Genomic DNA, 22,013 nt, shown 5'->3' with positions numbered 1-22,013 from the left:
TTGTGTCAAACCACTGGCATGGGATAATTGGCACTGGAGCTCTGTTGTGTGGTCCTTGCTGTGGAGCAGCCTGCCAGGAAGGGTCAATACACCACGTTAACACAGCCCCAAACTTGGAGGGATGTGGCCAAGGAGCTCTGGTAGGGCCGAGGGATCTTCATGCTGTCCTCTAGGTGTGAGGCTGCCGTGCTGGGGCTGGGAGCCCCGTGCCCTGCTCTGGATCAGCCTCCCAGCAGCTGGAGACCTACAGCATTTACTTGCAGGTATGGACGTCGTAGACACGTATGCACTCCTGGCAGCTCACGTAGCAGCACCAGTGGAAGATGCAGTGGCACTTCTCCTTCCTTTTTTCAGTCCTGGTGTTGTGGCCCCGACCGCAGCACAGCAGGTCGCAGCCATCGATCCCATGGGAGGTGACATTGCATGTTCTGTCCCTCGTCCCGAAGGAGCCCGTCTCTGGGTTGGGCTCACAAAAATTCGGGGAGTTCTCATAGTAAACCAAATCCCGCTCTGTTGGCGGCTTGAAAAGAGCATACTTAGCCCGAAGGGTTTCTACCCAACCCCGGGATTCCCTGTGCTTCTCCACCACCATCTCGGAAGCGCTGTCGTATTTATCCTTCAGGTAATCGCCGATCGCCCGAAAGTCGGGCTGTGCCCACCAGCAAGTCTTGACTTCGCAGCTTCCCGAGAGCCCGTGGCACTTGCACTTCAGGTGCATGTGGTCCAGAATGGTCTGCCCAGGGGAGAAAACACAGTCAGCGGGGGATCTGCTCCTTGGGTTCTCTTTATTTTAAAAGGTTAACTTGGATCCTAAAGTGGGCACTTCAAATTACGAAGTGCCAAGGGCAGAAGGCGTTTCTCCTCCTCTTTGTTGTTACAAACTACACAGAATATTTGAGACTAAATGGTTTTCCGAGCTTAAAATATAGCAATTACCTTCTTTTTCCCCAGCCTCCCCTGAAAGGTACCGTTAGTTTACCTAGGAAGGCAGCTATTCATGTCCCGTCCTAGAGCGTCTCAGTGTATGCTGGCACAAAATGGGTTAAGAAATGATGTGTTTTTTAATGGTTTTCCTTACTTCAATGCTGGAGTGAAGTAGTCATTAGGTAGGGCTAGATCGCTCAGTCTTTGCATGTGTGAAGTCGTATTGCTTTGTGAATAACTGGATCTATTGGCTAGTTGGTGTTTTCATTCAGAATTACATGGAGGAGGCTCATTGCCCTCTACAGCTGCCCGAAGGGAAGTTGTGGTGGGGTGAGGTTGGCCTCTGCTCCAGGTAACAGCAAAAGGACGAGGGGGAATGGCCTCAAGTTGTGCCGGGGGGGGGGGGGGGTCATGCTCAATTTTAGGAGAAACTTCTCCAAAAGAGTGGTGATGCATTGGCACAGGCTGCCCAGAGGTGGTGGAGTCACCGTCCCTGGAACTGTTAAAGAACTGTGAAGATGTGGTACCTACCAGACATGGCTCAGAGGGCAGTGTTGGTGGTAGGCAGTTAGAACCTTAATGATTCTATGATCCCAAGCCTTTTTCAACTGGATTCAGACATCTGAGCTGGGCTTTGTCTGGAAAGCGTGGGCTAGTGCATGGAATCATTAAGGTTGGAAAAGATCTCCAAGATCCACAAGCCCAACCCTGCCCACCCCCACCGTGCCCACTGCCCACTTCCCTCAGTGCCACATCCCCACACCTCTTGGGCACCTCCAGGGACAGTGACTCCACCACCTCCCTGGGCAGCTGGGCCAATGACTCACTGCTTTTTCAGAGAATATTTCCTAATACATCCTGATACAGTTGTGAGTGGGAGCTTTGGTGGGAGGCATAAACATCTCCGTTGGGGAACATTTCCCTGGATATGTGTGATAGAGAGCTGCTCTAATCATCTGTGTGTCTATCCACAGAATTTTAGGGGTTGGAAGGGACCTCCGGAGCTCCTACAGACCAGGTTCTGTACATCAGGGCCTCACTGAGGCTGCGTTCATGGGCTGCCCATGCAGCTTGGTGCCTTGGAGCACTCACCGTCCTCCCAGCCTCGTTGTTGTGTCTGTTCATGGCTGAGCGCGCATCCGGACGATTCTCCCGAGCATCTGCGAATTCCCGGGACACCAACACCCCGAAGTCAGCATCCTCGCTGCATCCACCCCATTTCCAGCCCTCTCCTGGAGGCCCTTTGTGGTGGGAGTCGCAGCCACAGATGGTGGAGGTGCCCTCGGCGCAGGAGCGGGTCACGGCAAAGGCGACGCCGGCTGACGCGATGGCGTGGACGAACGCAGACTCTCGTGTGGCTGGGAAGGAGCAGAACCCATGTGGTTACGTGCCAAGTAATGCTTTGTTTCCTTCCCAACCTCCTTCAAAATCTCAGTAAGACACAAAGCGTTATTTTACTTCTTTTTCTCTGAACTGCCCTTTGAAACACCTGGGTAAAAGTGTGACTCCAGCTTAAGGAAAGAGTTTCCAGAATAACTAACAAAGAACTTGACCTAGTGGGAGGTGTCCCTGCTCATGGCAGTGTTGGCAGTGGACAATCTGGAAGGTCTCTTCCAATTCAGACCAGTCGAGGATTCTGTAGCTACATTCCATAATTTCTGGTCTGGAAACCCAAAGAGGACACGGGGATTCAGCCCAAGAGAGGTGAAGTATAGAACTGTAGAATCATTAAGGTTGGAAAGACATCATCCTCTCCAACCATCAACCCAAGTAGGATCATAGAACTGTAGAATTGTAGAATCATTGGAGCTGGAGGGACCCTCGAAGGTCCTCTAGTCCAACTCCCCTGCAGTGAACAGAGACACCTACAAGTAAGCAACTGCTATGCATAAGAAATGGGGAAAAGGCTTCAGACGATACAGGGTAGACCACGGCAGAGCAAAGCCTGAGAGCTATTAATCACAGTTAGATGTGTCTAAACTAAACCAAGTTACTTGACAGCAATGGGTGCTGTTAGCCATCAAATTAACCTTGCAGTTGCTCTTTAATTAGTGAATAATCCTGTAGGAAATCAAAGCAGGTGAAACTTGAGTGTGGTAAAGCAGACAAAACTCTAATCTGTGGCTGTTGGCATGCTCCATGTGCACAGTTGCTGTGAGTGGATTTTGATAGGCTCAACGGACAAATTCCTGCCAGCACTGAATGCTGAAGATGGGGATAAATAAGTTGCCCAGAATGGCTGGTTGGACTGGAGCTGGGATGAGAGCGTGTGTGGACCTAGAAGAAGATGAAGGAGCAGTGGGTTTGCTGAACTGGAGCATCTCTGTCCATCACCTCTTCCACCCATGGCCATGGCCTTCAGGACCTCCTCTAGTCAATTTTGTGACCCAGAAATGATGGGCACTTTGGATGGCAGCAGCCAAAGTGCCATAATGGGTGGCTCTTTAGCACACTCAAATCAGCATCTGGTGTGAAACCATCAAGACAGATTTTGTTGTCCTACTACTACCAGACAAAACTTAGGAGATGTTAGAAGCACCAAAACCCAATGCTGTATTGGAATACAGCTCTGTTGAAGTTCTCTTTGGCTGCTCTTGGTTGAAATTGCAGAGCGTTTTTTTTTTGGAAAAGAAAAAAATCCCGAGCTCTTTAGTGCATCAATGGAAAATGAAATGCAGGACTGATTTCCCTGCATCCCTTGTGCAACATGGGTAGGGGTCAGCAGGGAGAATGAATGCAGAGAACTGGGAAGGGCCACCAACAGTCACTGAAGACCATGAGATAGCTTTAGAGGATGGAAAAGAGGATGGCCTTGTAGACTCTTGAGCTAGAAAATAAATAGTGGCTTCCCTATCAGGAGGCCCTCGAATTTATTGTCACCTCATGCTGGGGCCAGGGTTGTCTCGACGTGCTCTCTCTGGATGGGTGGAAGGGCCTGTCTCCCTGGGTGCTGGAAGAGCTGAAGGTGAAATTGGGCTGCCTTGGATCATTGAACCACGGAATGGTAGAACATCCCAAACTGGAAGGGACCCACAAAGATCAGAGTCCAACTCCTGGCTCAACCCAAACCCAAACTCTATGGCTGGGAGCGGTGCTGTGTTGTTCACTTTCTTTAACTCAAACTCTTCTCTCCTTGCCCTCTCTGGCTCCAGTACCCCTGGAGACCCTGCCTCCATCTACTGAGGGAGAGACCACTGGGGGCTGTGGGGCCACAGGTTGAAAATCACTGCTCCAACTCCAGTTTTTCAGCCCAACAAAAGCTATTTGGGTGGGCTGTGATCTACAGCAGATCAAATTAGATGGGCTGGTGAGCCGTCCTGGCCCCAAACCAGGACAGAGGGGGAGGACACGAGCCCCTCTCCTTGCCGACATGCCATCGTGTTCCATCATGGGGTCGAAGAGCGGCGGGCATGGGATGAAGGGCACGTTTTGTAGGGCTCGCCCTAAGGAGTGTGGTGGTGGTGGTGGGGTTCCTACCCATGGCCCCTCCAGCACCCACCCTGGTTGTTCACACCCGACCCCGGCCCGCGGCAGCCCGTTGTTCGGGCAGGGAATGAGCTGCCAACACAACAGCATCGCCTGGAAATTCTCCCCTTGGGTCCGGGCGAGGAGCCGGGAGAATTTCCCAGAGATGAAATGAGGGAGCAGAGTTCCCAGAACCAGGGGAGGGGCTGGCGAGGGAGGATTAGAGCGATCTTGACAGTGCACCACTGCGACTGTCTCCCAGCCGGGCCCGTTACCTGCTGGGACACTCAATTTGCCATTGTTCCCGCGGTGTCACACTGTATTACCAGCATAATGCTGAATGTTTCCGCCGGCCAGCGTACCCACGGCACAGAGCACTGGCATTCCCCAGGAGCACCTCGTAGCAACGAGGCAATGTTCCCCTGTCCTGCCGTCACCCTCCAATCCCGCCAGCCGGGCTGGGAAATCCCTATTGATGGCTCTCCCCAGCCCCCCGCCACCGGATCAGAATGGCTAAAGGGCGTGTGAATGGTGCAGCAATTTGAAACGACCGCAGTGCTGGGATGGTATCGCTCGCCCTGCCTCACAGTAGGGGAGGAAGCTTAGCTCTTTCTCATCGGTATAAGCTTATTTTTCTCTCTCCCTCTCTCTTTTCCCTCCCCCTCCCTTTAAGCTGTTGAGTTTATATCAAGACAGCCCCTGATCCCACACACCCCTGTTTAGATGCAAATGACTGCGAGTGTCATGGCTGAGAAAAGCCATGGGTTATCTTGGTGCGGTCTGCCTTTTCACTGCTGGTGTCAGGGGCTTAGCCGAGCACAAGGACCCCGATGGCAGCCCGGGCCCAGCTGCCTTTCCTGCACCTGGCCCTGCCACAGTGAGCGGCGGGGTCGGTGCCACCAAAACTGGCTTTGAGCTGCCCCAGGGCTGAGGAGCACCTTGGTGACACCTGGGGAGGGAGAGCAAGCACTGCCCTGAAGGATCAGGGAGAAGCACCAATCCCTGCTGCTCATGGCATGGAATCGTAGAGTCATTAAGGCCGATCAGGGCCTCCAAGGTCGTCAGGTCTGACCGTTCACTCAGCAGGGCCAGGTCTAAAGCACAGAATCACAAAGTTTGGGAAGACTTCCAAGGTCATTGAATCCAGCCTCAAGCCATCCCCACCGTGACCACTCACAGAATCATTAGAGGGTTGGAAAAGACCTCTAAGATCACCAAGCTGAATCCCAACCCATCACCACCATGCTATTCATAGAACTACTAAGGTTGGACGAGGCCTCCAAGGACGTCGAGTCCAACCATCAACCTCGAAAGCACGTCCCTGCACATCTCTTAAATACCCCCACGGATGGGGACTCTATCCAGCCTCAAACTCCCCTGGCTCAACTTGAGGCCATTTCTTCTTGTCCTATTGCTTGTTATTTGGAAGAAGAGATGTACTCCATCTCACTATGAGCTCACTGAGGTGGTTGTAGGGAGCAATAAGCTCTCCCTGAGCCTCCTGTTGGCTCAGCCTTGGCTTTGGTATAGGACTTGGCTGGAAGAGACATCATCTTTCCATAAAAGCTGACCTTGTTTTAAGAAGAAAAGGGAGGGAGGAGAGGGGAAAGCAGGTTTTTCCTTCCTCCTTGTCCTAAAGCTGCCCCAGACTGAACACCTGCAGTATAAATCACGTCTGAGGATTTGCTTGTAAAAACATGATCTTACCCCAGATTCTGGGGTTGTGTTGTGTTGGTTTTTCTTTTTTTTTTTTCTTTTTTTTCCTTTTTTTTTTTTTTTTTTTGGTAGAAAAAAAAAAGACATGCAAAAAAGAAAACCTGTAGAAAGCCAATCAGTGGCCTTAGGAAATGGAAGGCTCACCAGCTACAGAACACCCCCACGAGCTGGAATTTTGGGTAGGGCCGTGGCATACGGATGGAAACCAGGCTGATCTGGGCAGAGCTCTCCATGGGTTGGTGTTCAGCAGCCCATCAGTGGGAGCATTTCCATTGATAAGTCATAGTTTGATCAGGAAAACTCCAACCAAACATGCTCGATGATTTTTCTCCATCTGTCAGAATGATTTCAGAGCCACAGGTGATATTTCACTTTGTCAGCTCAGAGTGCGTGGAGATGTTGAGACATGTCTGCATGTGGGGCTTTGCTCCAGTCCTCACAGCTGAAAGAATCTTAAAATATTCTTCATAAATTCAAAGCTCAGTTTACTCATTAAGGGGAGGATAGTTCACATCCAAATTTTTAGTGCTTTAATGATGACAAAAGTGGTGGTGAGAGATTTTTTCAGTGCCTGAGTGCTATAATAGTTCTTTCATAATGTGCTTAAAGTTTTTACAATAGTTTTAAGGAAAGTTAAAACCTTCTGATCTTGTAAGTGTTGACGTTTAGGACATGTATTTATTAGGCAACAAGTTACAGTGTAAAAAGGCTTTGTGACAAATTATTTGATTGTAAATACAGCAGTTATCTCAAAATCATCCTGACAGAGCACAAAGGAATTGAATCTTATGGTCACTATTAGCACTGAAGTGGGACGGGATGGGATGTGACGTGATGGGATTGAAAGGGATGGGATGAGGCGGGATGGAATAGGATGAAATGAGATGGGATGGGACGGGTGAGGAGGAGATGGGCTGTGTTGGGATGGGATGAGAAGGGATGGGATGGAATAGGGTGAATTGGGATGTGTTGGGATGGGATAGGATGGGCTGTGATGGAATATAATGGAATTTTACCTAGTGTATGTTTCTGTTTTATGGGAGTGCTATTTTATCTGAGGTCTTGGTTTCCTAACTGGATATCATGGGTATCCTAACATGGATATCCACCCTGACACCAAAGTCCTCCAGCAGCCTCATCTCAGACCACGTTTGGCTGCAGGCTAGTGTTTCAGGTACACCCGACATCTCACTTCTCACAGTGTAATGCCCAGGGTGTTGGGATTTCCATCCTTTTTGTGCAAGTTTCCAGAGTACCTGGTTGGTGGATCTAGGAAGACGGGCATTCAGTAGGAAAAGATGAAGAGGAGCAGGAATATGTTTGGAAAGCCAAGTGGAGATGAGACGCCAGGGCTCTGCCTGCCTCCCAAGCCCCTGACTTTGCTGTTTACCTTTGTCCAGGACAGGCCCGAAGATGGCCAGGCTGTCATCGATGGTGGTGCAGTTCCAGCGACGCCCTCGGAACTGGTGCTGGCACTCCTGGATGCCCAGCTTCACCCCCTCGGCCACGCTGGGCATGATCTCGATGTAGTTGCGGCAGAAGCGGAGCTGTTTGGGGACGAGGCCGGGGATGGAGCCGCAGAGGATGGGCTGGGACCCCAGGGAGCTGTACTGCTGGCCGAGAGCAAGGGACCTGCAAAGGAGAGAGAGCGGTTTAAGTGGTGGGACATCAGCTGGCACTTGTGCCAGGGGAGGTTCTGGTTGAGTTTTAGGAAGAAAAAAGGCACTGGAACATGAAGATGGTGGAGTCGCCGTCCCTGGATATGGTCGAGAACTGTGGGGAAGTGGCACTGAGGAACGTGGTCAGTGGGCATAGTGGGGCCGGGTCGGGTTTGACTGGGGATCTCAGAGGACTTTTCCAGCCTTCATCATTCTATGATTCTATGACTGTATGAATGGGCACAGTGGGTATGGGTTGGTGGTTGGACTTGGTGATCTTGGAGGTCTTTTCCAACCTTAATGATTCAGTGATTCTGTGAATCTGTGATCCTGATACTCAGCTCAAATGCCAACACTGCACAGGAGCAGTGGTGCTCTAGAAGCCTCAGCCAGTTCCCAACATCATTTCTCCAGATGCCAAACAAACAGATGAGTGTCCTCAAAAGAGCAGGGGGAGAAAATATCACAAAAAAGGGCTCATTTGTCCCCATCCACCCCAAGCCCCCAGGCTCAGGGTGCTGCAGCTCTGCTCTGATTCCTGGGACCCACGGACCGATGATTCCCTGTGCAGCCCCTGAGACACAAAGATGGAACAAAATCTGTTCCAAATCTGGATCTGAGATGCCAGGGGCACATTCTGGTGTGCTTTTGTGTGCATGTGTACGAGCACAGTGCACTACAGAAGGAGCATGAGTGCCTATGGCAAACACGTGGGAAATCCCTTTTTTCTTTCTCTGCTTAATCCCTTAAATCTCTCAGGAGTCCCGACACTGTCTGTCAGGCCAGTGACTCCTTTTGTTCCAACAGCCCTGGAGTTAGCAGAGTTAGGATCCAGCTGACCTTCGTGTCTCCCATTGGCTGGGGATGAAGTTTAGGAACCCTGGGAGGAAATGGTCTTGCGCAGACCAGATGGGATCGTTCTTCCTACGTCCTTCTCCTTTTCCCCCCTCCCTTCCATCTTTCTCCCTCTTTTTCCTCGTTTTCCGCTCTTCTTCTCTTCTTTCCCCCCTTCTCCTCTTTTCTTCTCTTTCCTCCTCCTTCCCCCTCTTTTTCCCTCCTTGTTTTCCCTTCCTTTCTCCTGTTATCCCCTATTTTCCAAACAGAACTCATCTTCCATTTGGAAGTTTGGAAAAATTCATGATATTGAGAGAAATTTGACCTAAAACTCTTTGAAAAGAACAGGGTTTGGCCAGTTTAGAGCTGTGCTAAAGCATATTATGTCAAGTAGAATATGAATATTTTTTAATTCTCATAATTTGCTGACAACTGCCCTTTGTGAACACAAATTTTTGGGTTTGTCTAAAGATCAAGAGCAGCATGAGGGATATTTTTGCAAGTAAAAACATGCAATATATATGCACATATGAGCTTGAGAAACGCCAGGTCTCAAATGAATAGGCAGAAAGGCCACAAAATTAGAATAAGGAATAATGCAGTTTGCTAGTGATCTGCCTAATATAAGTGAATCTCATGCCTTTGCTCATAAATCACCCACTATTTAATCTCTACTGGACGTGCCTTGAGTTTTGATCTTTTCTGTAGAGCGTCCAGAAACTCTTCTTAAACCCTTACAAATGCAAATGTTCACCCAGATTCACTCCCAACACTGTGGTTGGGTATAAGTAGGGAAAGAACCATCTGAGAGCTCTCCCACAGGACAGCTCAAGGTGTTCCAATCCCTCTTGGTCCCCAGAGATGTGGCCTTCTGGGAAGTCCTGCAGTGATGCAGGGGCAACCCAAAGCATTGCTGGCACATTGGTTGAACCCGAACTTCTGCACTGCTAAATTCTCTCATCTTCACATCGGTTGGGAAGGGAAGGAGAGAAGGAAGTGTCCTTCAAAAGCTCTGCATCAAACAGGTCCAGAGCACTCACTGTTGGATGCTTGGCCTCAGCTTCAATACCAACTCTAGGGTTGTCCAAACTCCCAGGAGAGGAGAAGACGTGAGCTCCATGTCTTCATGGGTCCATGTCCATGGGTACTCCAACCAATTTCCTAAGGACTGAACAAGCCTTGTGCCAGAGTACTACCCTACTGGTAGTAGGGTGATGGGTCTGAAAATGCTGGGTTGACAGAGACGTTGTAGCAGAAAAAAAAAGTATGTCTATATAAGGCAGATTTATGTACTAAAAAGGGTCAACTCAAGCACTGTGGACAAAACACCAGTAGTGGATGGACAACAGAGGAGGCAAGAAGAGACTTGCACTGTGGCAGTCTGCAGAAGCTGAATTGCTTGAAGTATTTAATCCTAGGGAGACAGGAATATTAAGAATGGTAATGGATGTAGAGAATGGCAAGAAGGGAATCCAGAGAAGGAACAATCGGGATAGTTGGATGTTGGATGGGGGTCCACAGAGATGCAAACTTTGGTACCTGTGGGCAAGGTCCTGGTGACAGAACCCTAATTCTGGAGCAGAACCATCTCCTTCTGCAGTTGCTCCTGAGTATGCACCCCACGCTGGTCCCAGCAATGCCAGACAATAGCTGTACTTATTGCTTATCTCGCATGTAATGCTCCCTTCCATCAGCTGGCCATTTAATAATCTGTGGGGACAGCAAATATCCCAGTGTGACAGTGGTGCCATCTGATGCCATTGTGGCAGTGAATGACTTGTGCTAGTGGACGTGTTGGGATGGATTGGGGTTGGACTTGGTGATCTTGGAGATCTTTTCCAGCCTTCACGTTCTATGACTGTATGCCTGGTTTGTATCCAGGCAGTGGTTGCTCTCAATATCTACAAGGCAGATCACTTACTGGGCTATCCCAGTATGGACTCAGCACATCAAGGGGAATCACTGTCCCCTCTTCTTGGTGTTGGTGACACCAGACCAGAAAGTCTGTCTTGTAGTGGGCAGTGCCCAATAGATGTGATTGTGATGACCAGAGGCTGAGAGCACGTGGTGCAGCAGGAGAGGTTGAGAGAACTGGGCTGGAGGAGAGGAGGCTGAGGACTGTCTAAAGACTGCCTACAACTCCATGTGATGAAGTTGTCAATTTGATGGAGCCAAGCTCTTGGAAGTTTAATTGGCATTAGGAAAAATTCTGCTTGCTGGAAGATCTGTCCCTGGGCCAGGTTGCCATCAAAATGGAGGTCTCCACTGAGGGGTGTTTGTAGGGTGCAGTTGGACCCCATTGCCTGGGATGATGCTGGGGATGGCAATGCCTCAGGGGCAGATTGGGCTCTAGAAGCCAAAGGTCCCTTCCCATTGGCACAGTTGTTGGGAGAACTGTAGGGGCAGCAAATCCCCACAACCCAACAGCTGTATGAATACCTCTAAAAGTAATTCCAACAGGGTCTTGCTGCTGTCCATCCTAAGGATGGTTTTGTATTCCCGTTGCCATCATTGAGCTCTGGCCAAGTGTGTGCTGTCTTATCCAGTCAAGAGCACATGAAGCTGCAGAAAATAGAGTGTTTTAAGCCTCCTCCTTGTTGTAAATCGGATGTTAAACATGGAGAGGGGACAAAAGAGCAATAGCAGTGAGCTGAGGCAGTGGCTTATGTTGACAGTTTGATTGGTCTATTGGAAAGACTTCTGAGAGATTATTGAGTTAAAGTGAGGGGAGCGGTGAGATTAAGACTTTCTGTGCAGCAGAAGAGGGCGAGACAATGGCTGGTGAGTGGGAATTCAGAGCAGCAAAGGCAAAGCACAAGTGTAGAAGAAAAAGGCAGATGTTCAACACTTGCTGCAGATTCTCTAACACTGGATGTCTTCAAATCCAGTCTATGATTTTCTGTTTGAGCCAATACGAATGAATTTCTCACCCTTAGGGTAAAAAGATCAAATGCAGTGGTTGCCAAGAGGATTTTTTTTCTGTCCTCTGGGTTAAAAGTCAGCTCAGTAATTGGAAACAATATGATAACTACAGACCATGTATGAACCCCGCTGCCCCTAGTGCAGGGGATGGAGAAAGGATGCTGTGTTCCCAAAATGACCTTGCTGAAAATCCTCTCAATGTATGTGAGACAGAAATGTTTCCCTTAAATTCAAACCAAGGAAAGTTCCTTTGTTTCCTGCGGATTTTTTTTTTTTTTTCCCCACCAGCTCTTCTTAGAGACAGAAAAATCTGTCTTCTGGACATTGGAATGCCAGAACGAGAGTGGAGGATGAGGAGCAAATTGGCAAGTGGAAAAGCAAGAATTACCAAGGTTGGAAGAAGCTGGTCTCCTCAGGGAGATGTGTTTTCTAATCATAATACAATTAAGGTTGAAAAAGTTCTCCAAGGTCATCAGTTTCAACCGCCAACTCATCCCCACCATGCCCACTCATAGAATCACAGAACATTAAGGTTGGAAAAAACATTAAGATAATTTATTTTAACCATGCTAATGATAAACTTGACTCTCAGAATAATTTAAAGTATATAAATATAATCCTTTCTTAATCTCCTTTTATGCCCCATATTGGACATTCTTGAAAATACTGTGTCATTCCATGTATGCTACCCAAGTTCCCAAGGATTTTGAATAGGTAATATTGCAGATTTCTCTAGGTTAACTGACATTTATGCTTGGGAATGCTTTCTGCTCGCCCTCAGACTACTGTAGAACTCCAAGGTGAAACTGGCCCAGGGTCTACCCACTGGATAGCCTTGAACATGGTCAGCATTGCACCTTGCAAACTTGGAACAGAACTGGCACACCAGCTTCAGTAGTTATTTTTGGAAAACTACAGCATAGTATGTAGAAGATTATGGAGAAAATCCTCTTCAAGCCATGTCCAAACACATCACAGAAAGCATATGGCTGGGAACTGCCAACATGGATTTACCAATGGCAAATTCAAAAGAATATTCTCAGCAGACTGAGAAACGGCATGGGAGTCATGGGTAGATGGTTGGACTGGATGGTCTTAGTGGTGTTTCCAGCCATAATGATTCTGTGATTTTATGTGCTGGTGGGAACTGCCTGAGGCTTAGAAAAAGCCGAGGAAAGTCCTATTTCTGGGTTGAGATAGTCCATACAACTGGACAGGCTGGGCTCGGTAGAACGCAGCTTTGCATCATGGATTGTGGTGGGCATGAAATCCATTGTGGACACCTCCATCTCAGCTGGTCACTCAGGCTCCCTTTGTGACAAATAGAAAATTATTCACTTTTAGAACATGATCCACTGACCCACTTTACCTGTTTGCTTCTGGATGAGGTTCTCTGGAGCACAGTCTGGACATGTAGTCAGACACCTGGCTTTAAGTTGTGCCTACACATGGCTTTTACTCACTTTTGATTTCCAGAAATGTTGTCCACAAGCCATGAAGAGTGGTTTGAAGCCAAAGAGGCGTTTCTCACACAAGCTAGCACAGGAAAATGTACCTTACCCATAGAGCCAGAACCCTGCCCACTATTTACAAAGCTTTTCAGAAAAGCTGTTTTGGAATCCTTGAATGCTCTGAACTGTAACTATGCATTTCTTATCTCTCAGGAAGAATTTGACTATGACACCATGGATGGAGATGAAGGAGTCCACCAGCTGAGTGTTCAGCTCTGCCTTTGTGCAATTCTGTGTGGGCAGGTAAGTGGTAACAGTGATAAGCCGACTGAACAGGGTACCAGACAACCCACTCTATCTGGCCCTGATTTGGGCAGGAGGGTTCATCACTGTGCTCATCGCTGTCTCTCCTTTCTCCTCTCTCCTCTCCATATTCCCCCCACTCTGGAACTCTCCATACAGAGGTGGTAATTGCTGAAGTCAAATCTCAAATTTACAAAGTCAGGAGGCTGAGCCAAAATTGAACCAAATCGTCCTCATAAAATCATAGAACCATAGAATCACGAAGGCTGGAAAAGACCTCCAAGATCACCAAGTCCAACCCTGACCCATTCCCACCATGCCCACTAACCCAGTGCCACATTTCCATGGTTTTTGAACACCTCCAGGGATGGTGAATCTACACCACCCTGGGCAGCCTGTGCCAATGCCTGACCACATTTCTTTCGGAGATGTTTTTCCTAACATTCAGCAAACACATTTTTTTTTTTTTTAAACACCTATCCTGCCTTTTATCACCTGAATTTACCTGTTAAAAATCCTACCCTAAAATCTTTTTGTTGAGGGAATATCTCATTCCACAGTTGTCTTCCCTTTTCACACACTTCACTCAGCCACATTCAGTCCTCCTATCCCTGGAGTTGCCTCCTTTGCTACTGTCAGCCCTCTTTGCAGTCTCCATATTGTCTGCTACCTTGAAGCCAGGCTCTTTCTGCGTGATGCTGACCCACATATCTGTCATTCTCAGTGTTCCAGGAATTCTTAATTCTATCGAGGAATCAGGGGCAGGACCTGAGTGCACGGACATGGTGCGTGGTCCGGTTGGAACGTAGGGTCTCAAGTGGTCTTGTGTGAGCAATCCCTCCTCTATCCTGGGCAGGGAATTCGGGCAAACGGTGATATAACTCAGCCCATGAGCTTGCTCAGGGCGCAGGAGCAGGGTCAGACCTGAGCCCTTCGCTGTGCCAACACTCCTTCTAATGTCAGAAGCCTTTGCTGTAGGAGTCGCCACAACAAAGGGCTTCAAAACAGAGCAAGAAGATCCCTCCAAATTCCTATAATTTCCTCTTGTCTGAGCACGGCGTGAAGCAGACGAATCCGCTGTTGCATCCCTCGCATTATCTCTGCTGACTGCCCTGTGGATTAGTGTTGCTGCAGCAACAGCACTTTTGTGAGATGAGCCCATTTCGGGAGAACTGCTCCACTTTGGGTGACTCAGGGCTCTGTCATGGACTTGAAAGTGATTTGGCATCTGCCTCCACCTCTTTGTCTTGGCATCTCCCAAGGTTCGTCTCTGAGTTATTTGCTAGCCAGAAGGGTTGGAGATGGGGGCAGGGCTGGGAGTTGGACTCTGCTTCTCTTCCTAACGATGCAGCCTGAATAAAGTTGCTGACGAGGGTGCGTGTCCAGGCACTGGGCTCCTTTATGCCCCGTGTATCAGATGTAAATGTTATGTTCAGCAATGCCTGCTCAAAGCCATGTCACTCTCCATTTAGAAAGCACAATCAAGTGATTCGCCATGGGAGAGAATGTATTCTGCAGGGGCCGCGATAATATGATTCACCCATGAATTTGCATAAATGCATATGATTTGCATATGCAAATCGGGGCTTCCAGGCTGTGACCGCAATAAACACAGCAATATTTTCAGCACTGCAGAGAGAGAGATTGAAATTCATCTGAGATGCACACCCTGTCCTGGACACCCTGTGGCTGGGTGCTGGTAGGGCCTCCGGATGGGTGACGTTTTGAAGAGCCCTTGGCAGTGGTGAACCATTAAGTGTTTAGTGCCTAATGTCTGGAAATCACCCACTGTGAGGCACTGAAGCCATCAAAAAGCATTTACTGAATGCATGGATGCTACAAGAATATCTATTTTAATGCTGTGGATTGGAATGCCACATCCCCCCAGCTGTCCCACGCTTTGGGGTGTGATCTAGAATGGATGTTGTTGAGAATAAGACACCAAGCTCTGTCACATCTGGATGAACTGGATCTTAAAGTATTTAATGTCAGGTGTACCAGGGAAAAAAAAAAGAGTTGAATCTTTTGGAAACAAGATCTACTATTAGTGCTTGTGGTTCATGGTGATAAGTCAAGCTTCAGCCTGATAATCTCACTGGCAACCTTAGGCTCTCCTATCCTGAGCAGCGAGCTCCTTAGGCACACTCCCATCACCATTCAAGATCTGTATTGCACTCACTGCATTACACACTGAATTTCCACAAGCTAAAATTATGAGGTAAATATGGTCTTCTTATCTGAAGCAATTCAGCCCTTCTGGCTGCTTGTTCCTGTTGGCTCATCTCTAGGATTTTCTCATTTTGTATTTCATTTTTGGGAAACATAATGATCAGACTGCAAACAGACTTTGGGATGTAGAAGTGGACTGAAATAGTCCACTGGCATTCTCAGTGTTTTCTGTTTTGAGAAGAAATCTGATCTCCTCTTCCATTGCCAATCACCCAACATGTCCACAGAAATCTGACCAAGAGACCAAGCAAGAAGGTGCAAAGCTTGCAGATGTTGATCAATTCTGCATGCCAATCAGTGAGCACCAACTGCAGAGAACTGTTCACAATAGAATCGTAGAATCAAAGTACCATTAAGGTTGGAAAAGACCTCTAAGGTCACCAAATCCAACCGTCCACCTGCCACAAACATGGTTTGCTCACTAAACCATTTAGTTTGCTCACTAAACCATGTCCCATCTCTAAGGTAGTTGTAATAAAATGCCTAACCCATATCAATTCTGTGCAGATTAGGTGTCCTTAAACTGAAGAATTCTATCTATTCTTAACAGTCTGATTGTTGCCCAGAAAATTTACCCTGAAATATCTTTTTAATCACTGTGGATTTGCCATTTTTTCTGGCTATTATTGTGTATACTGAGCTTAACTGAGTTTAAAGCATCCTGTGAAACTGGGTGGTGTGACAGGGACTTTCTATTAGGTGGTACAATATTTACTGCCAGGTAGAACCGGGATGTTGGCTTATTAATCATAATCCTGGAGCCTCATCTGACTCAAAGAGAAGGCTGGAGTGGGGATGGGTTGGGGTTGAACGTGGTGATCGTACTGGTCTTTTCCAACCTTGATGTTCTATGATTCTAAGTGGGAATCATAACTAAAACCAGGCAGAGTTGGACACCAAAGAGACAAATCCATAACCACCAGACCATAAAACAATGGATGCTTGTTAAGAATGTAGCCATACAACTTTGAGCCAGGCCACATGGACTGGACTAAATAAAAGTAATTATTAATGTGCAGTTAAGTACGTTAGTATGAGTGATGGTGAGGGATACCACCGTGTCTACCTTGGTCTTACACCTTGGTATAAGATTTCAAGGGCTGAGTGATGGCTGACATCATGGTACGGGACCACCATTCATGTAAAGACTCAGTGTAGTACCTAAACAACTCATTAAACATAGATCCCATGCATTTGAGTAAAACTGGTTCATCTGTTTACTACCAAAGTCAGAGCTCAGAGGAAACACAATGCAACAATCAGTTGGAAATTAAATATATGATTGGAAATCTAACAGAGAATTAAAAAAGAAGAACCGAATTGTTGAAATCAACAGTCAAGGGAAAGAAATCAAGTGGAAAACAGGGATAGGGAATGGCACAGCTGAGGTATGGAATATCTATAGTAGATACAGGAAAAATGGATGGCTATGAGACATAAAAATGGGATCAAAAATGGGACAAAAAATTGGGTTTATCATCAGCTACTACTAACCCCTTCAGTTCTAAACTTGAGAGTCCTGTTTGTTGGAAAAATTGCCAGTGCCTAAGCCCATGTGATGCTCAGTGGCTCAGGGAAAGGGTTTCTCACTCAAAAATAAAAGGTCCAATTACTGGGAAAAGAGTAAGAGACTTGATTACATTTGTAAGATTAATTAAAACTAGAAAGGTTCAGAGAACTGAAAAAAGACAAATTAGCAAATCAGGAAACCCATCTTCAGGAAAGAAAGGAAGGAGTTTAGTTCCTTGATCATGGAAAATTTGCTGAGCAAATCAGAGTTCTTTCATAGTTTCAGAGGTGGCAAAAGAACTGCACCAACAGTCCATTAACCTGAAAAATTCAAGGAAACAACCTGAAATAATATAGCCTGGCACCTCTTATCAGACACTTTTTATTACATCCATATTACTGTAATATTACCTCAAAATTTGAATAATATTAAACCGCATCTATTTATAGATACAAAATAAGCCTTAGATCAAATTAGGAAAAAAAAAAAAGTAATAATAATAATAAAAAAATAGAGTTCTGTCTACCAGCAGAAGGCTAACATTAAACTTTGGGTAATTTAAGGAACTTAGGCTGTAACTATTTATACATGGGATATGTGAATTATACAGCCAAATCCTTCCCATTTCAGACCCTTTAGGAAAATCACAGGTTATGGACATGTGCTGATCCACATCAGATTTACTTCACCCCTGGTTAAATTGTTTGGCTGTGTCTACAAACAGAGAGAGCTCAGATCACAGTCACAGAATCGGCTGTGTTGGAAGGGACCTTTAAAGGTCATCAAGTCTGGTATCATCCTTTCCAAGATCAAACTTAAGGTAGATCACTTGGTCTGCTTTACGCAGAGGCGACATCTTTCCAACAGCAGCAATTCTTTGGTGATTTGCATCTGGCTGGATCCTACCTTCCTGAGAGCTATATCCCACTGCAATTCTTTCCACGTAGTATTTTCAGAACTGATTTATAGTTCTTTAGAGCTACACTGGTCATAATTTCCATTTCCAGCTCTGTTTAGAGCCATTTTCTTTAGGAAACTGAGACTAAACATGTGCTTACAGAATGAATGCCAACCCACTGCATTTCAAACCAGGCTCAATCTGAGCCACAGGCTGCTGCTGGACCCTCTGTATCCTCTTGGCCAGAGTTAATGAGCTCTGAGCTGCTGGTACCCCTGAAGTCACCCCTGAATTTCCCATGCTGTTGCATAGGTTCCCTTAGGCAGGTATCCAACTTTACCAAATAGTGCTTTTAATGAAGGATTCAAATGGAAAGCAATCATCTTCAATTAAAGACAAGTGAGACACTGAAAGCTAAAGAAAACAAGTTACATGTCACCTCAACCTGCACCTACGTTCAAACGGTTTTCACATAAATGGGTTTCCTAAGGAGGAAGTTACAGTGGGATGAGTGAGGACATGTTTTTAAATTTCTATCTGCCTCTTCCTAAGGGCCCAGTGCCACTGGGAACCTCAGAGAGCTGCCAAAGCCTCCAGACTCTCTTGATAAGGATAGAATTAAATTTGATAACATGCGATGGAAAAAGCCATTCCACCTGCTTAGAGATGAAAAACCAGATGTATGTGTAATGTGAGTCACAGCTATGGGCAGTGATCTATTGACATTTTGTCCTCGGGAGCCACGAGAGGGCTGAGGCTGAATTCTTTACCTTCTGCTTTCACCTGTGGCTCTGAACGTGGCCCCTTTCCCCAGGACAGACCCCTGCCAGAGGTCTTCAAGCATCCTTGCCTCATTCAAAGGTGGATAATGCTGATGGAAGAGGTGAGCATTCAGTGTTATTTACTGCAGTTGTCTTCTTAGACCTCTAAGAGTCCCTAGGAGGCACCTGAGAGGTCTGTTGCCATGACCCAAAGCTGTGCATGCCAACTATGGCCTTGCTGCACACTTTTCTTCCATCTGAAGGGATAGGAGGAGCAACAGTTCTGTGTCCCCACGGCTCTGCACATCTCTCCATCTCCTCTATTTCTCATTCAGAAGTAGCAATGTGGACAGTGTAAGTCTTTGACACGTATCTGAGGAGGCATATCCCCTGTTCATTGCAGGGGAGTTGGACTAGATGACCCTCAAGAGTCCCTTCCAACTCAAACGATCCTATGACTCTATGTCAGCACTCCCACAGTTAGCATATAGACAATTCTTCCCATATCTGCCCCATTTGTTCCTTTTCACTAGGGTTAGGTTAAAGTTGGCCCTATGGCCGAGGAGCACGGATAGCTCCATCTATCTCCTATCCCACCCAACCTAGATGGGTGTAGGGGCCCAGCGCAGGGCACAGAGCAGATACTGTGCTCCATCTTTGCTTCCTCCCCATGTTTTGGGCTGTGAACGAATGGGGCTCACTGCCAAGAGCTGCCTAAAGACCAATGGATTGGGAAGACGACTTATCACAGAATCCATTCCCTGCCCTTCGGCCCTCTGTGAGTCTCTCATTTTAAAGCAGTGGAGATGCTCTGGCACTGTGGATAAAGCCACAATTGCAAAAAAAAAACAAAGCCAAAACCAAGCAAACAAACAAACAACAAAACAGCATGGAGATCTTGTTTGATCCAATCCTTTTCCATGAACTCTGCTTGCCATGCACCATGCAGTTCTGCCCACCTTACGTGTCCTCTGCATTGTTCATTTGGGCTGAACTTTAGGGGTTTGAAGCAAGGCAAGGACATGGGGCAGGCACCTTTCTGCACCATCTTCTCCTGAAAACAGGAAGAGGCATTTTGCTAATGGAGATATTTTCATAGAAAAATCAGACCTTTTTGTCCAGGAGATTTGGGTTCCTCACTCGGAGAATCCCATTGCCCCACGCGGTTCCGGGGCGTTTCATTCTTTGGGAAAACATGCTGTGATTTAGCCATTTCATGAACCTGCAGAGCTGTTAAATGCTTCCTGAGCATTCTCATTGTATTCTTGGTCTTTCTCTTTGGGAACTGCGTATTTGCGTTCTCAGTAAGCAGATTATTTTAAACATCGGCTTTCCATCCACATCCCTAAATACTCCCAGACATGGCAGTCCATTTCCAAGTTCACTCCCACCTACTTCTTGCCATCTCCATGTTGGCACTGAAACGATCTCCTTCAGGAATTAAAAAAAAAAGGACTTTTCTGGAAAAGGACGGAAATAACCCAATGATCTCCATAGCACCAATTCCAACCTCTCCCTCTTTGCTCTGTGGATCATTAGGTCTAAAGCCCCCACTTGGCACACACAGAAACTTAATGAGATATATTCCAATGACAAAATCCTACATGATAAAGAGGGAAATTGACTGAAATATTCTGTTATGCAATTGCTTGCTTAAGGGACTTCAAATGTTTTATTCTCTATTTCTTTTCGGTTTTTAACTGCTTCCTATGCAAATATATTTATTCATATTGTTATATTTATTTTTAAAATAAGTAACTCAGGTTATTTATTACAAGATATAACCTATTCTTTTATTATTATCACTGTTACTGCCAAAAAATAAGTGGCGTTTCCGTAATTAGAAAGAACAAAACCCATCTTGGAGGAATTTTGCTAACGAACATTTTCTCAGGTGCCATTTGCGTTCTCAGATCATTTGCTGGACTAAATTCACAGAACAGAATGCAACAAAAGAAGAGAAAGAAGTCAAAAAAACTGCAGTGGCCAAAAAGAAAATAGAATTATTATTATTATTATTATTTTTTGAAGGATTATTGGAAAGGAAGGAAATAGCTGCGAAACAGCCATGCAACAGCCAAAATTCCTATTGCACAAGAAATAAAAAACACATCCTTTAACATCTCAAACAAATGCCTATTGCTACAGTGACGAAAATGGAGAAATTAAGAGTGGTGGGGAAGACTCCATTTGCGCAAAGGGAAATGTAGGCATCACCCTTTAAAAACCACCCCCAAACTTTTCATTAATTACCAGGCGAATCTGGAGAAATTAAGCTTAGAATTGAACATGTAATCACGGCCAGCTCAGGGTGAAAAGAAACATGCATGCACACAGATCCCATAGCTAATAATTTAATTAATTCATTAATCAATCATAGAAAGAAGGAAAGGGGGGAAGGAATCTTACCACCAAATGGGGTAACCCGCTAAGACCTTTGTGCCATTGAAGAGAAAAGACAAAATTAATCCAAGCAGGTGGTAATCCATCAGTCCACGCTGGTGCAAGGGGAAAATCGCCGCGAAGTTTTCAGCAAAACATTAAGTGTCAGAATGAAGAACAGCCCCCCTTCCAGAAAAAAAAAAAAAAAAAAAAAAAAATTAAAAAAAAAAAAAAAAAAGAGTGAAACAAAGTCCCTTGAAGTGCGGATGACTTTGTGGCTTGTCAGAAACACACCTCTCCAAGCCTTTTCCCCGTAGATCATCCCAAAGCGTCTATTAAAAAGTGCAGGGCTCGGGGATGTCAGCCGGCAGCCAATCAGACCGCATGGCCCAAGGTGAGGGATGAGTCTCCGCTCAGCGCTGTCAATCATCTTCTCCTCCCCCTCCACCCCACAACTTTGTTCCTCGCTCCCACCGACAAACCATCTTTGCAAGAGGCAGTGGGATTGGTGGTGGATTTTTCCTTTTTTTTTTCTTTTCTTTTCCTTTTTTTTTTTTTCCCTTTTTTTCCTTCCCCCCCCTCCCCCAAGAAACTCAGGATGCACAGACTTCTGGCCAAGACGTTGCAAGGTAAGGATGGAGGGCAGCTGTGATTACACTTAATTTCATGGTGGGGGTGAGATAGACAACTTATTCTTTAGAGGGATGTGAGCATTAACCCTTGCAGGAGCACCAAGGAGGCAAAATAATCCTCCTTTATCCATGTGTTGATCAGAGCCACGTGGACAAAACTGGTTGTAAACTTTAAATGAATTTTGCATTGCCCACCGTGGGGTGGGATAGGTGGAGGAAGGAGGAAATGGCAGCCTGGACTTTTGAGAAAAAAAAATCATATCATGTCAAGAGTGTGAAGATGTCCCATTATTCAGTTTCTTGTGAAGTGCAACTCTGGATGCAAAAA

The 22,013-nt window shown here is 46.4% G+C and overlaps 1 protein-coding gene across 1 annotated transcript; it reads right to left on the bottom strand.

Annotated features, from left to right (window-relative positions):
• Positions 1–253: 253 nt before the first annotated feature.
• Positions 254–21,519, bottom strand: WNT3 (Wnt family member 3). The gene is made up of 4 exons (XM_010724432.3): positions 21,081–21,519; positions 7,496–7,737; positions 2,017–2,282; positions 254–733 (listed from the first exon to the last, which is right to left on the bottom strand). Exons 1-4 carry the CDS (start codon positions 21,158–21,160, stop codon positions 254–256), a joined length of 1,068 nt encoding a protein of 355 aa, XP_010722734.1. The 5' UTR covers positions 21,161–21,519.
• Between the last annotated feature and the right edge of the window lie 494 nt (positions 21,520–22,013).

This window comes from Meleagris gallopavo, chromosome 29, assembly GCF_905368555.1.
Source record: "Meleagris gallopavo chromosome 29, MGAL_WU_HG_1.1, whole genome shotgun sequence".
NCBI lineage: Eukaryota > Metazoa > Chordata > Aves > Galliformes > Phasianidae > Meleagris > Meleagris gallopavo.
This window is presented reverse-complemented; position numbering and strand designations above follow the sequence as displayed.

Excerpts from the sequence above, each read along its gene's own strand:
- WNT3 (XM_010724432.3), bottom strand. The coding sequence starts at position 21,160 with ATGGATTACCACCTGCTTGGATTAATTTTGTCTTTTCTCTTCAATGGC. Across the intron at positions 7,738-21,080 it reads GCGGGTTACCCCATTTGGTG|GTCCCTTGCTCTCGGCCAGC; the intron begins GTAAGATTCCTT and ends TCTCCTTTGCAG. Across the intron at positions 734-2,016 it reads ACAACGAGGCTGGGAGGACG|ACCATTCTGGACCACATGCA; the intron begins GTGAGTGCTCCA and ends TCCCCTGGGCAG.